The 15,586-nt window shown below is 40.1% G+C and overlaps 1 protein-coding gene across 1 annotated transcript in view; it reads right to left on the bottom strand.

Annotated features, from left to right (window-relative positions):
* Positions 1 to 3,162: 3,162 nt before the first annotated feature.
* LOC149303292 (centrosomal protein kizuna-like) overlaps positions 3,163 to 15,586 on the bottom strand; it is a 55,973-nt gene continuing 43,549 nt past the window's right edge. Inside the window, exons 15-16 of the mRNA XM_089481422.1 lie at positions 8,740 to 8,810; positions 3,163 to 3,266 (exon numbers count right to left, since the gene is read on the bottom strand). Coding sequence (XP_089337548.1) covers positions 3,163 to 3,266; positions 8,740 to 8,810 — 175 coding nt within the window. The remainder of the gene's footprint in view (positions 3,267 to 8,739; positions 8,811 to 15,586) is intronic.

Below are 15,586 nucleotides of genomic sequence, written 5' to 3' on the forward strand. Positions count from 1 at the left end.
AGCCTAATGTTTAAATGTACAGAACGGATGTGATGATGATCATAGTATCTCTTCGGATTCTTCTTCAAGATACATAGTATAGAGTTCTATCATGTAATTATGCTATGGAGAGTTCAACGATCTTCATCTTTGGAGGTGTCCAGCCATCTTTAAGCCCCCGACTGAACATCTTGGTTTTCAAATCAATTTTTCACATTTTTGTTCTTGCATGCTGTAGCCTGAGAGATACAACAAACCATTACAAAAATCTTTCAACAAGGAATCTTTAATAAAATGTAACCTCCACTGACTGTTTGTGACTGGACTATGTCACGCCACTATACTTCCCCTGTTCTATGGGTGTGAATGTATTATACCATCATGGTAATTTTCATTCATAAAGTTTCAAAGCAAAAAACAAAAACAAACAGCGTTGAACCATACACACCTGGCCCATAATTAAAAAGGTGGCTTTGTTTAGCTCTCTTTATACCCTAATCTACATAAATCATTGGTAAAACCCTGAGCTATTAAACAGGGTGTATAACTAATACTAAGACTTAATATGTATAGCTTGGAGGAAAGACGAGAGAGGAGAGATGCAATAGAGACATATAGATACTTAAACGGATAAACAAGGTAAAAGAATTCCCGCTTTATTTCAAAATCAACCAATTATTTGATTGACCAAGTAATTGATAATTTGGTTTAATTTCACTTGACACACGCAGACATGATTACTGCTAGCTCTGCTGAATGTAAACATCAATTAAAAAGAACCTGTCTTGTAAAGTGAAGTAGGCTAAAAGGTCTCAAAAGGCAGCACATGATGCCACCATCTAAAGTAATTCAAGAACAGAGGAGAAACAAAGTCATTGACATCTCTCATTTTCAAGGCTTTCAGACTCCAGAGAACCACAGTGAGATACATTATCTACAAATTGAGAAAACTTGGAACAGAGATGAACCTATCAAAATTGACACTCATTTAGGAGGTCACAAAAGAACCCAGACTAGCATATAAAGAACTGCAGGCCTCACTTGCCTTAAATTACAGTCAGTGTCAATAAGAAAGACACTGTGCAAAAATCAGATCCATGGGAGAACTGCAAGGTGAAAACTACTGCTGACCAAAAAGAAATGTCTCACATTTCCCAAAAAACATCTTGATCACCCCCAAGATTTTTGGGATAACGATGAGTCAAAAGTGGAACTTTTTGGAAGACATGGTTTCCGTTACATCTTGTGTAAAGCTAACACGGCATTCCACAATATGAACATTGTACCAGCATTCAAACACTGCTGTGGTAGTGTGATGGTCTGAGGCTGGTTTACTGCTTCAGGACAGATTGACAATCTTGAAAGTAGTCTACTGCTCACTGAGCAGAGCGTAATAGGGGCAGGTAGTGGAGTGGGATGAGTGGGGAACAGGCACATAGCTGGGTGACAGTTACACTTGGTAGCAGAGAGGGAGGGAAGAGGAAAGGTTTAGCGAGCCCTGACCTTGTGCAGCCTAACAGATTTGCCCTTCTTACAGCCGAGGGAACAGCCCCTCTAGTACGAGTGGGGTTGAGAGTGTAAGAAAGGCTAGAAAGGTTGTGGTGGTAGGGGACTCTATAATTAAGAGAGTAGATAGTGTTATTAGCGGAAAGCAGCATGATTTTCTGAAACATAGGTCATGTCAACCTAATTTAATTGCATTCCACGAAGAAGTAGAAGTGTAGATCAGGGGGTTGCAGTGGATGTAATCTACTTGGATTTTGCCAAGACGTTTAAAACGGTCCCACACAAAAGGTTAGTATTCAAACTGAAAGAAATTGGTCTAGATGCAAATTCTTGTTCTTGGGTTGAACATTGGTTTAGAGATAGAGTACAGAGAGTTGTTAGAAATGGTAAATCTTCAAGATGGACAAAAGTGGTAAGTGGTGTCCCTCAGGGTTCTGTTCTGGGACCAATTTTATTTAACATATTTATAAATGACCTTGCAATAGGCGTTGAAAGTCATGTTTCCGTGTTTGCAGATGACACTAAACTCTGTAAAGTAATACAATGTGAGCAGGATATTACTGTGCTGCAGAGGGATTTAGATTGAGGGACTGGGCACACAAATGGCAGATGAAATTTAATGTAGATAAATGCAAAGTTATGCACTTCGGGGTAGGGAATGCAGAAGCAACGTACACCCTAAATGGTAGTAAAACAGGATTAACAACAAATGAGTAGGATTTGGGAATTGTTATAGACAACAAACTAGGAAGCAATGTGCAATGTCAGTCAGCAGTTGCTAAGGCCAGTAATTTTGCCTCTGTATAAATCAATGGTAATGCTGTGCAATTTTGGGCACCTATTCTAAAGAAGAATATTATAGCACTAGAAAGGGTGCAGAGGTGGGCTACAAGATTACTAAAAGAAATGGAACACTTTAGTTATGAAGAAAGGTTAATTAATTGAAATCTGTTTAGTTTCGAAAAACGGTGCCTCACAAATATATTCGGGTCCAATACAAACCATTGTGTGGAAATCTGTTCATAAACAGGACTATGCATAGGACACGTGGTCCGCATTAAGACTGGAAGAAAGGAGATTTAGTCTAAGGCAGAGGAAAGGTTTTTTTTACAGTAAGGACAATAAGGATGTGGAATTCTCTGCTGCAGAGGTAGTTTTATCGGAGTCTGTACAGACATTTAAACAACAACTTGATGAATACTTGCAAAAGCATAATATTCAGGGATATAATTTTTTAATTATGGAGAAACAGCTTCTTGATCCAAGGAGAGATCTGACTGCCATTCTGGGGTCAAGAAGGAATTTTTTCCCTAGTTTGTGCAAAATTTGAAGGAGCCGCAGGTGGGTTTTTTTTGCCTTCTTTTGGATCAACAGCAAGAAATAAACAGATATGGGAAAGGCTGAACTTGATGGATGCATTTCACTATATGTAACTATGTCTCACTCACTAGATGCACTGAGAAGGTATCTTGTAATACACAATCTGGAAATGAAAGTCACGAACATTCAAGTGGAAATACCACTCCATTTATTCTTGTTAAGATAATTTTAATCCCAAGACAAAAGGAAAAACAAACCTAAAAATGTACCACAATATATTGCTAAACAAGTCTTTAGACTTTCTGCAAGTGTAAATTATGTTCTTGTTTCCAGGTTCACATCTTTATATCAAATGTTCTAGTCAAAGAAATCATCAAAATCATCACTCTCTCCAGTCTGATTTTTGGGTCTCAGGATAGCTTCTATTTCTGAGCTGCTGTCTTCAGATTCACCCCAGAATGCTAAAAAAATAAAATAAAATCACTTTGGATCATATTATGTAACTATAACCAACATTAAAATAGCATGCAGTAGCGTACCTAGCGGGGGGGGGGGGGGCGGTCCGCACCGGGTGCCGCTCATCAGGGGGGTGCCAACTTGCCAGCACCCAGCACCCCTCCAGAGACGGACAGTAATGTCCGCCGCTGGAGGAGCAGGTTCGCAAGGGAGCGGTATCGGAGGTCTTTAACAGACCTCCGGCTCCCTTGAGTGATTTTATGCCGGCTCCCTTGAACCGGCTTAAAATCACTCAAGGGAGCCGGAGGTCTGTTAAAGACCTCTGATACTGCTCCCTTGCGATCCGCGCGGCAACTGCTGCTGTGCGCCGGGGTTTGTTTTCAGATCCCGGCGCTCAACACTGAAGCTGCGCCCACCGATGTCTGTGCCCTCTGAACCCGGAAGAAGACAGAAGAAGCAGAGCGAAGAGGAAGAAAAGTAGCTGACTGCTGTAAGAAGAAAAGAGGAAAGGTAGGAAATCATTCAGTGAGAGTGGATTGGTATGTGTGGAATCTGTGGATTGGTACCGTGTTTCCCCGATAGTAAGACACCCCCGATTGTAAGACATATCGGGAGTTTCAGAGAGGTCAGCTAATATAAGCCGTACCCCGAAAGTAAGACATATGTCTTACTTTCGGGGAAACACGGGGGGATTTGCCTCCAGTGCCCTCCCCCTCCGACTGAAGAGACAGCGCCGTTTTGATCAGTCTGCCGACAGGTGTCACTGGCTCTGTGTCCTCCCGGAAAAAGGTCAGTGCTGGTCATACAGAGAGAGACCAAGGAGGGGGAGGGGGGTGTGAAGAGATTCTCTGCAGCTCTTATTGTAACCGCAAGATGCAGCTGAGGAGGACTACAAGTCCCAACATACCGGGCTGTGTGGGCTTACAGTTCTCCTCTGCTGGAGCAGCAATAATGTTTTCCGTGGTCCATCCATGTTAATTTTATGGTTAAAACAAAAAATTCGACAATTTTTTCCCAATATAAGACATACCCCGAAAGTAAGACATAGTGGGGCTTTTAGGGATAAAAAGAAAGTAAGACACTGTCTTACTTTCGGGGAAACACGGTATGTGTGGATTGGTATGTGTGGAATCTGTGGATTGGTAAGTGTGGATTGGCAAGTGTGGAATCTGTGGATTGGTATGTGTGGATTGGCAAGTGTGGAATCTGTGGATTGGTATGTGTGGATTGGTATGTGTGGAATCTGTGGATTGGTAAGTGTGGATTGGTAAGTGTGGATTGGTAAATGTGTGAGAGTGATGGGTGTTATGCTGTACCATTTACAATGTCTTTTTCATTATATAATTATGCTCTAAAGTACATCATAACTCCCATCACTCTATACTGTTCCATACAGTGGCAGAGCTGGGAGACAGAGGCCTTGCACCCCCACTCCTGAACTCCTGAAAGGTAAGTGAACTTCAAAGGGGGGAAAGGGTAGATAGGAGGGGGTAGATAGGGAGAAAGGAGGGTAGCAAGAATATTGAAATAAAGAGTCAGAATGAGAGAGAGAGAAAATGAATGGATTAATGAGTGGATGAATTGTGTGAATGAGTGAGAGAATTAATGAATTTGTGAGAATGCATCAATGAAAATGTGTAAATAATTTGTGTGAAAGAATAAATGATTGTGTGAATGAATTGTGTGAATGAAAGTGAATTAGTGAGTGACTAAAAGTGTTTGTGTTAATCATAGGTGTATAGTTGATTTGTCAAAAAGGCAAAGATGGTATAAGCAGGGTGTTTATGGGACAAAAATGGCACAGGCAGGGTGTTTATGGGACAAATATGGCACAAGTAGCGTGTTTATGGGACAAAGATGGCATACACTCGGCTGTTTGGGAACAATGCAGACTCATGCTGGGCTGTTTGGGGGCAAAGATGGCACGTCCTATGTGTGTGTGTGTAATTTGGGTGCTGGTCAGGTTCTATGTGGGAAATGTGGACGCCCGCTTTGGGGTGTGCAATCTGTGATATATTCCTGTAATTTAGGGGGTTTTATCTATACCTTTTATTGCTGAGTTTTTATGTGATTTCTAGTTGATCTATACCTGCAATGCTGTTTTCGTACATTATTATTGTATATCTGCAAATACGGGATTTGTATGTCTGATTCTATGCCTCCAGTGCTGAGTTCACATGTGAACAATAATAATAACAATATTAATATATATATATATGATTGCTAACAGCAGTCACACTCCTATCATGCCCAGGCAACCAGTATATGCTAGAACCTGGGTATGCATGGGCATGATAGCTGTTAACAATTATATATATATATATATATATATATATATTGCTATTTTATTTTTTTGTCCAATTTTGATGTGTTACTTACTTTTAATAAAAGTGTGAGATTTTTTTTTATGGTGTGGGGGGGTCATTTTCGGTTTTGGCCAAGTAAATGCTGAATTTTTGGTTTCGGTCCAGAATTTTCATTTTGGTGCATCCCTACTAAGCCAGACACTGAAGTGTATAGTGATAAGGATTACGCTGTACCACTGTCAATGTCTGCCTCAGTATATAGTGATAGGTGATATGCTGTACCACTGTCATTGTCTGCCTCAGTATTTAGTGATAGGTGTTATGCTGTACCCTCGTCAATGTCTGCCTCAGTATATAATGATAGGTGTTATGCTGTACTACCTGCAATGTCTGTGCCAGTATATAACGATAGCAGCTATGCAGTTTTAAAGTGTGTGTGTGGGGGGGGGGGGTGCCACATACAGGATCCGCCCCAGGTGCCAAATACTCTAGGTACGCCCCTGATAGCATGCACAAGCATAACTAACAATGCTCTTGAACTTTTGGGTCCAATATAAAATGTGAAAAACTAGCTCATAAAAATGAATGTCACACCAACAACATTTTGCAAAACAGGAGATTTATGCAAAACAATGTAATTTTGGTATAAAAAATATATTATTATTATTATAAGTCCAGTTTTTTTCTAAAAGTTACATTTCTACTTGCCTAGGTTGACCCATCATCATGAAACTATTTGTTTTAATACAAAAACTAAGGGCGGTGGCTTCAGATATATTTTTTTTATTTATTTATTTAATTTTTTTTTACAGTCAATGTAGTTAAGAAGTGTCATCCACTGTAATGTGAATTCGTTTTGGTGGATTCAAATAATACCGTACTTTAAAAAGGTGAACACATTAATTTAGGGTTATTACAATTTAACTTACGCATATATAATGTTCATCCTGTGATTGCCTCTGGAGCAATATTGTATAAAAGTCTCATTCAGGGTTTTTTGGCTTCTGGATTAACAGATATGGATACTTGGAAGGGTGGAACATGATGAACCTGGTGTTTTATTTTTAAACTAATTATGCAACAATGTTTATGTACTATTACGTATTCTTTTAATTGAAACCTACGATTGCTTTTCAATGACATGTGAAAGTTTTGTCTCTGGCGTTGAATCTAGTTAAATGTGTGCAAACAGCAACACTCTATAAGAAAGTTTTCAGTAGCAATCCAAGCGAGCAACGAATTACCTGTAAAAGTAATATGACAGAGTTGTTGCAAGGTCTCACTGGTAAGGATTGGAAAATAGCCAGGGACACAGGAGGGATCATGTCACTCAAAAGGCTGTACAATTACCCCACTGAGATTACCGAGACCGCAAGTGAACCAGTAACAAGCAAAATGCGTTCCTTACAATAAGGTCAGTGTGATGTGAAATCTACTACCCTTGGAGACTGATGACAGGCGTTTGGCAGCAGTTGTGTTTAGGAAACAATTTCAAATCATTTCTACAACGTAAATGTGTGAACGGATATATAACAGGTTGAAAGACCAATTTTCAGACATAGGCAGGCATCACAGCGGGTTAGTATAATAAGGAAGTATTTTCTCTTCTAATATGTTGGGTTTATTTATTTTTTCAACAGGTAGTGTAAAATTACTGGGTGGCAAGGATGGTGTAACTATGAAGATGGAACCCTTAGTCATCAGTATCCTTTCTGATACAGTTGCAATAATTGACCGTGTCATAAGCCACTGGTGTCAGAATATGGCAGCATGTTTTTGGGAGGGCATGGCCATGGCTGGTGAGCATCCAAGTGCCTTCTGGAAACGGTCACCGCCGCTCTTGTGGAGGCACTTTCCTGAATGAGCAATGGGTCCTGACAAAGGCTCATTGCTTCAAAAAGATGAAGAGGTAAGGATGAGAGAGGATGGGGTAAGAAATAATGGCTGGGGTTATATATAATTTGATTGACAGTGGCAGAAATGTTCATTTTATACGTTCCAATGTATTTATGAAAAGAATGAAATTGTAGCTATTTCCGCTAAGCTGCTAATGTCTATCTGCTCATAATAGCGCAGATTTGTATCAAAACGGCAAATTGTTCATCACGGTTTCTCTTCAATATCCATATACCACAAGGAATTAAACATTCTTTCCATATTATGTGTGGTCAGTGTGATCAATTGTGGGAAGGGGGGAAGGCATGGAATAAAAAAAAAAGATTCCAAAATGGGGAAAACGAAAAAACATGGGGTTTTAATTGGGTTGGTTTACTGGTAATCTAGAAAGTGGACAATTTCCATATCCACAAAAGCAGATACTCCTGGGAACCAGTTACTCTGATAGGAAAGCAGACTCAATAGGTATTCACGTGTCTCTTACAGTATAATATGTTGGTTAATGCACACCTTAAAAACAGATTTTTAGTAAAAGTAAACATAAATAGTTTTTAAATCTTGAGACACTTCCAACCGTCAGCATAGAGTTGATGTACGTAGGAACTAATTAAGGTTTGAGTCCTACAAGCTAGATGGGCTGAATGGGTCTGATCGACTACCAGATTTTATGGTTCTATGTGACGTAGGAAGAACGCAATAAAGGCCAGGATACAATGCTCCAGCACTGGAGGCTAGGCACAATGAGGCATTTAAAGACCGCTAATTACACAAATGGCTTCAGGCAAGTGGTAAGCATCCCAGAATGACAGGGGTACTCGGGAGACAAAGGTTGCAACAACCACAAAGTGGCGATATGGGCAGGTGTGCAACCTCTCAAGCTTGGGGTTGCTGCTTTAAGTCATGGGATTCTTGACAGTTTTTTCTAAGCTTTCCCATATAGAGTCAGTGAAAAAAATGGCTGAATTCAAGGTATATCTTAAAAAATGTATATGTTGGTGTTTTAAAGACACAAAGTGTGTGTCTTAGCATGAGTGTGTAAGCGTGTGTATAAATGTATGGGAAGGGAACTACTTGCTTTTACCAGCCCTCCCAGTCTATGTTTTGTGAAATGAGAACACATCCATTTATGGCAGAACAAAAATGTAGCCTTGAGCTTTCTTTAGGATGTTATTATAGCATCTATTAATAAATAGAATTTACCCAGCAGTGACCTTAACCCAGCTTAAAATGCAGGTCTCATAAATCAATATATGATTACATAGTCCAAACAATTTACCTTTAGACTTCTTGTTGATGGACATTGGAAGAGAATTTATGTTAGCTGGTATCTTGTTTGTTTTTTCTTTGCTGGTAAAATGGAAGCAGTTTTAGAAAGAAAATTAATGTTTATATATCATACGTAGGATACAGATACAATTATATATTTCTATGTAACTACTGAACAATAACATCTCCAAATATAAAATGTGGGTAAAAAGCAAAAAAATAAAACAGACACAATCTAACAAGAATACAAACCCCCCCCCCCAAAAAACAAACAAACAGATACACATGTTACATTGATTGCCCAGGTCTCATTTTTGTGTTAAGATGTGTACAACCTGTTTATTGTATGTATATGAAAACTTAGAATTTTGACAGCAGCTAAGAAACTTTCAGCCTATCTAGTCTCCCTGTTATATGTATACATATGTATTCGAGCCTATCAAGTCTGTCTGTTATATGTATACATATGTATACGTATTAGACTTGTGCAAATGGACCAAAAATGATTTGGACAATTTTCTTTTTTGGGAGCTCTTTGCTATGTTTGTTGGTGGTCCCGTCTCATTTTCAGGGATTCATACAAATTGCAGAAATTGGCAAATTTCATTAAAATTGCAATTCATACGAATCCAAATGCACAAGTCTAATATATACACACGTATGTTTATTTATTACACATTAACAAATGCACCTATCGCTACAGTATAATAAAAGGGGAGGTACAATAAGTGCAGTCATATAATAAGTACATTTTTCTACAGTCATGTTCATTGGGGTACAATACGTATGCATACATTATTAAGAAAAGGTTTCTGCCCTGTGGAGCTTACAGTTAGAGTAGTAGGTGGACAATCCATATAAATTAACTGGGTTTATGTAGTAGAAAGAAGTGGGTGCACTATATTATATATATATATAGATACACAGTATGTCACAAAAGTAAGTACACCCCCGTAAATATTTTATTATATCTTTTCATGTGACAACACTGAAGAAATGACACTCTGCTACAATGTAAAGTAGTGAGTGTACAGCCTGTATAACAGTGTAAATCTGCTGTCTCCTCAAATATAACTCAACACAGCCATTGTCTAAACCTTGGCAACAAAAGTGAGTACACTCCTAAGTGGAAATGTCAAAATTGGGCCCAAAGTGTCAATATTTTGTGTGGCCACCATTATTTTCCAGCACTGCCTTAACCCTCTTGGGCATGGAGTTCACCAGAGCTTCACAGGTTGCCACTGTAGTCCTCTTCCACTCCTCCATGACGACATCACAGAGCCGGTGGATGGTAGAGACCTTGCGCCCCCCCCCTCCTGTTTGAGGATGCCCCACAAATGCTCAATAGGGTTTAGGTCTGGAGACATGCTTGGCCAGTCCATCACCTTTACCCTCGGCTTCTTTAACAAGGCGGTGGTCATCTTGGAGGTGTGTTTGGGGTCATTATCATGTTGGAATACTGCCCTGCGGCCCAGTCTCCGAAGGGAGGGGATTATGCTCTGTCACAGTACATGTTGGCATTCATGGTTCCCTCAATGAACTGTAGCTCCCCAGTCCCAGCAGCACTCATGCAGGCCCAGACCATGCATAAGTTTATCTTGGTCTCATCGGACCACAGCACATGGTTCCAGTAATCCATGTCCTTAGTCTGCTTGTCTTCAGCAAACTGCTTGCGGGCTTTCTTGTGCATCATCTTTAGAAGAGGCTTCCTTCTGGGACGACAGCCACGCAGACCAATTTGATGTAGTGTGCGGCATATGGTCTGAGCACTGACAGGCTGACCCCTCTGCAGCAATGCTGGCAGCACTCATATGTCTATTTCCCAAAGACAACCTCTGGATATGTCGCTGAGCACGTGCACTCAACTTCTTTGGTCGACCATGGCGAGGCCAGTTCTGAGTGGAGCCTGTCCCCTGAAACCGCTGTATGGTCTTGCCCAACGTGCTGCATCTCAGTTTCAGGGTCTTGGCAATCTTCTTATAGCCTAGGCCAGTGATGGCAAACCTTTTTGAGCCCAAGTGCCCAAACTGCAAACCAAAACGACTTATTTTTTTCAAAGTGCCAACACTGCAATTAAACCTGAATAACGAGGGGGCGTGGCCAGGGGAGGGCTGGCAGCCTAAGGCCTGGGGGGCAAGTCAAGTGAAGTGGCTCCGCCCCCTAGCACTCACCTTTCACCCCTCACGCTGCTCCCATCACTATGCGGCCATCAGACTGCTGGAAAACTTATCTAAACGGCCGCTGGGTGCTGATGCCACCGGCCGGAGCTACTCTAATCTTTTTTTTTTTATTTATTTAATATGCCGGATCGGCTTGCCATATTCAAAATAAATAAATAAAGTATTAAAGTAGCGCCGGCCGGCAGCATCAGCACCCAGCGGCCGTTTAGATTCGATTTCCAACAATCTGATGGCCGCATAGTGATGGGAGCAGCGTGAGGGGTGAAAGGTGAGTGCGAGGGGGCGGGGCTTTCACCCCTCACGCTGCTCCCATCACTTGGCGGCCATCGCATACGGCCGCTGGGTGCTGATGCCGCCGGCCGGCGCTGCTTTAATACTATTTTTTTTTCATTTAATAGCTGATCCGGCTCGCCATATAAAATTTTTAAAAAAAGTATTAAAGTAGCACCGGCCGGCGGCATCAGCACCCAGCGGCCGTTTAGATTAGATTTCGGGCGGCCTGGGGAGCAATTGCCCCCCTGCCCCTGGGCGTGGCTTCAGTGTTCTCTGGGGAGGGTTCTCCCCAGAGAACTGTGGGAGATGTAGTCGGCGGGAGCCGACGCCGTGACTACAGTGTATGACTGTAGTCACGACGTGCCCACAGAGACGGCTCGGCGTGCCAACAGCGGCACGCATGCCACGCGTTCGCCATCACTGGCCTAGGCCATCTTTATGTAGAGCAACAATTCCTTTTTTCAGATACTCAGAAAGTTCTTTGCCATGATGTGCCATGTTGAACTTCCAGTGACCAGTATGAGAGAGTGTGAGACCGAAAACACCAAATTTAACACCTGCGACCTTGTAACACATACGAGTCACATGACACTGGGGAGGGGAAATGGCTAATTGGGCCCAATTTAGACATTTTCATTTAGAGGTGTGCTAACTTTTTTGCCAGGGTCTAGACATTAATGGCTGTGTGTTGAGTTATTTTTAATGGAAAAGCAAAGTTACGCTGTTATACAGGCTGTACACTCACTACTTTACATTGTAGCAGAGTGTCATTTCTTCAGTGTTGTCACAGTATTGTGCAAAAGTTTAGGCAAGTATTGATCATCCTTATTTGTTATTCAATACTTATGCATAACCTGCCAAAAAACATAGAACTGTTTCTTACAGTTGATTAAAAAGGGGAAGCTACTATTGCCTTAGGTACACACCAATATTTATTAACACTAATAAAGTTCTAAAACTTATTGCGAATGGAAGAATTAAAAAAAAAACAAAACAGAATCATCTTTTACTAAGGACACAGGTTAAATGACTTGTGGATCTACTTTCTGTGTGAATAACAAAAACAAAAAAAATTGAACATTGCAGGAAAAAGGTAGCATAATACCACAATGTAAAAAAATAGCAGCATAATAACACTGCTCCAAATCTATATAAACGGAAGTTTATAAAGTATAGAAATAGTTAAAACGCACAATTAAAGGCTGGGATTAACATAGTATAATCACAAGACATTCCTGCTTTGAAAGCCAGCTTCCTTTAAGATGAAGGGTGACTTCTGTTGTTCCTATGGAGTTCCTATGCATTCTCTAAGTCCACATGGGGACATGTAGCCCCTCTCCAGCCTTTGATCTACCTCCATGCATATGTTGCTGTAATACAGATTGCCTGCGAACGTCGGCTATTGTGTCTAGTGCGTCTATTGCTCTTCAATTTGGCAAATAAGATGAAATCATTTTGATCTTTTGTGTGCAGCATGCACATTATTACAGCGCTAGAAAAGGGGCAATCATATAACAAAAAATCTCTACTAGTTAGCAACAAAAAACATACATTGCCTGCTAATCAAGCCAATGTTTAAGAGATCAAACATATTGTATATATGTGTACAATGTTATTATTTGCATTTTTCTTTTTATATTTTTTGTTTGAAATGCAATGGTGGTATTTTGCAATGGTACATACGGTTGTTTTTTTGCTTTTTAACAATACATAGATTGTAATGCTGGGGGGAAAAATAACACCAGCCCAGAAAATGTATCTATATACTTTTTAGGGTATGCTAACATTTATAAAGGCTCTATGCTAACAGATCCTTTATTTTATTGTTTCCTCTGACTATTTAATCCCAAACACACCAAAACATCTAAGCATCAGTGCATACTTTTGTGTCACAAGACAATTAGGTATTCCTGGCAAAAATGACAAACGGTAAAATTTCACACTATTAAAGAATTATTTCTGGGAAACGTTTGGCGTTGTACAGTGCTAAGAATGAGGTCTGTAGTCATATTTAGTCACACAAATGTTAATTTCCACAGAGTATGCAGAACAGCTACCTTAATCGTGCATCATTCATGTGAATATTCATGCAGCCAGCATTCCAACGATCTAGAATTATTTTACCTTCCTCTGGATTAACAAATATAGGTTTAGTAGACTTATTTAATAGACTTGTATTTCCCTTTCCAACTAAGCTACAGAATTGTTAATTGTAACATATTTTCCCAGTTAACAAATAGACATCAATCGCAAACCTATTCACACGATAGACTAGCATATTTGAACTTCTGATCAACCAACAGCAGTATTGTATAATTGGATGAGTTCTTTTGTAAAGTAGACCCCTTGTGTATTGAGGTTAGCTGAAACAGATGTTTGACATCTCAATACTGAGAACAATTTACTACCAAATCATTAGAAATTGAATTAGAAAAAATATTGCTGCCATCTAGTGGACAGTTGCAGGAATTACAAACAAGCTGAACACTAACCCCTTTATGGTTTAGCAGAACACCTTAAGCAACTTAAGCAAACAGTTGTATTAACGCCACAAACAAGTATTACTGTTTGTGTGTCTGAATATTGCAGGACTAAAGCGATTGAATGCCATCCACAGCACCAGGTAAAATAAATAATAAAACATAATCCATGTTGCATGCATTCACTTAAAGGGGCAGTACAACAAAAAAGGAATGCCTACAATACTTACAGTTATTCAAAACATGTATTTTTTTTCTGCAGTAAGTACATTTTTAGTTAGTAGTTAACTATTAGCTATTTTTTATCCGGGAAACAAAATTCCCTACCACACATAATGGAATAGATATATAATACAGTACTACAATTGTATTATATTTCTCATTTCATTATTATAAAAAAAATTCTCAAAAAATATGCTTGTGAGTTTGCATGACACCTGACAAAGTACATAGTAAAAGGTAAATGTTTTTTACATCTAATTTGCAAATAGGTAACAGGGTACTGATCGTGATGAATTCTGATATGCCCAGCTTATTTGTTTGAGTATTGACCTATGATGTTCATGGCTAAATGCAGACATGTATTTATATTAGGTCAGACCTAGGGCCTATGTCCATTGATGCTGTCATTTCTGTGACATCATATCCCGCCACTCAGCGTAAGCAGTACATACAGTCCTAAATAGATCAGCTGGGGAAAACATTGATCTCCTTTGCAACCAAAACCACGCAACAGGTCCTCTATTTAGGAGACACTGGGGCAACCAGGAGGAACACAGATATGATCAGGGCTCTAGTATGGAGAAGGATCAAAAGATCATCGGACCTGCACATAAGTAAAGACATAAAAAACACATCATGCCTACGTATATAAATAAACAAACAGACAAATGTTTGTCTTCCTTTTGTTATTAAAATAGAATGCCAAGACACAATCTATGAATATACAAGAACATTACTCATTATGAAAGTGCAGTCATTTAACTGCAAAAGTAACTCAAAGGGGACAGCATGCCATTCACTGGGGAATTATTGACATGCATGTGTTAAGTCACAGTGACAGACAAGACACAGCGACACACTGATAGAAAGTGACACGCAGAAAGGCTCAGACCCATACATTGACAATCACAGAGTGTCAGGTAAATAGACAGACAGGATGACAGCCATGAACAGGCAGACAGACTAACAAAGAGAGAGAGAGAGAGAAATAGGAAAACATGTAGACAGAGAGAAACACATTGACAGCTAAAGATGGTATTAGTAACAAGTGTTCTAATATTTGAACTACTGAACGAGTGGAGGAAAGTGGATAATCATGTAGCTTTAATCTGTAGGCAATTCACATGGTTAAAATTTAGACCCTGTCGAAGGCGGGCAATACAGCAAAGGAAGAGGAAAGGAGTGCAGGAGAATGGGTGCAGACGAGACTATCCAGTCATTCATATTGTAGAGCTGCCTGCCAGATCAGCGTTTCTTCTCCACACTATATATTCTACCCTGATCTAGTTATTGCCACCTGCTGCCCAGCTGTGGTGTATTTCTCCCAGTTGCCACTTACATGCACCATCCTTGTTGCTGAGTGCAGGAATGTGCTATCATGTCCTGCCACACCATCTTAGAGGGATGCGTGGCGTTGTGTATGTTACTATTGAGGCTGTGCTGGTTGGACACAGACCTTCATAGTGTAATCAGAACTGGTATAAAGGAGATACCAGATCTCCTCAACGGGACCTGAGCAGTGGCACCCCACAGAGTCTGATCATCCAATTCAATTCTGAGATGCTCAGAAGCCTTGATACGCCTTGATAGGTGATGAGGAAATGCTGCCGGACATAGAATGAGACTCAATTAACTACATTTCACAAATTTATAGTAAATATTGGCCTTTTACTTACTGAGAATATACCAGGAATTAAGAATA

The sequence above is a fragment of the Sceloporus occidentalis genome, unplaced genomic scaffold (assembly GCF_023333645.1).
Source record: "Sceloporus occidentalis isolate IW3139 unplaced genomic scaffold, rSceOcc1.0.p SCAF_15, whole genome shotgun sequence".
Classification (NCBI taxonomy): domain Eukaryota; kingdom Metazoa; phylum Chordata; class Lepidosauria; order Squamata; family Phrynosomatidae; genus Sceloporus; species Sceloporus occidentalis.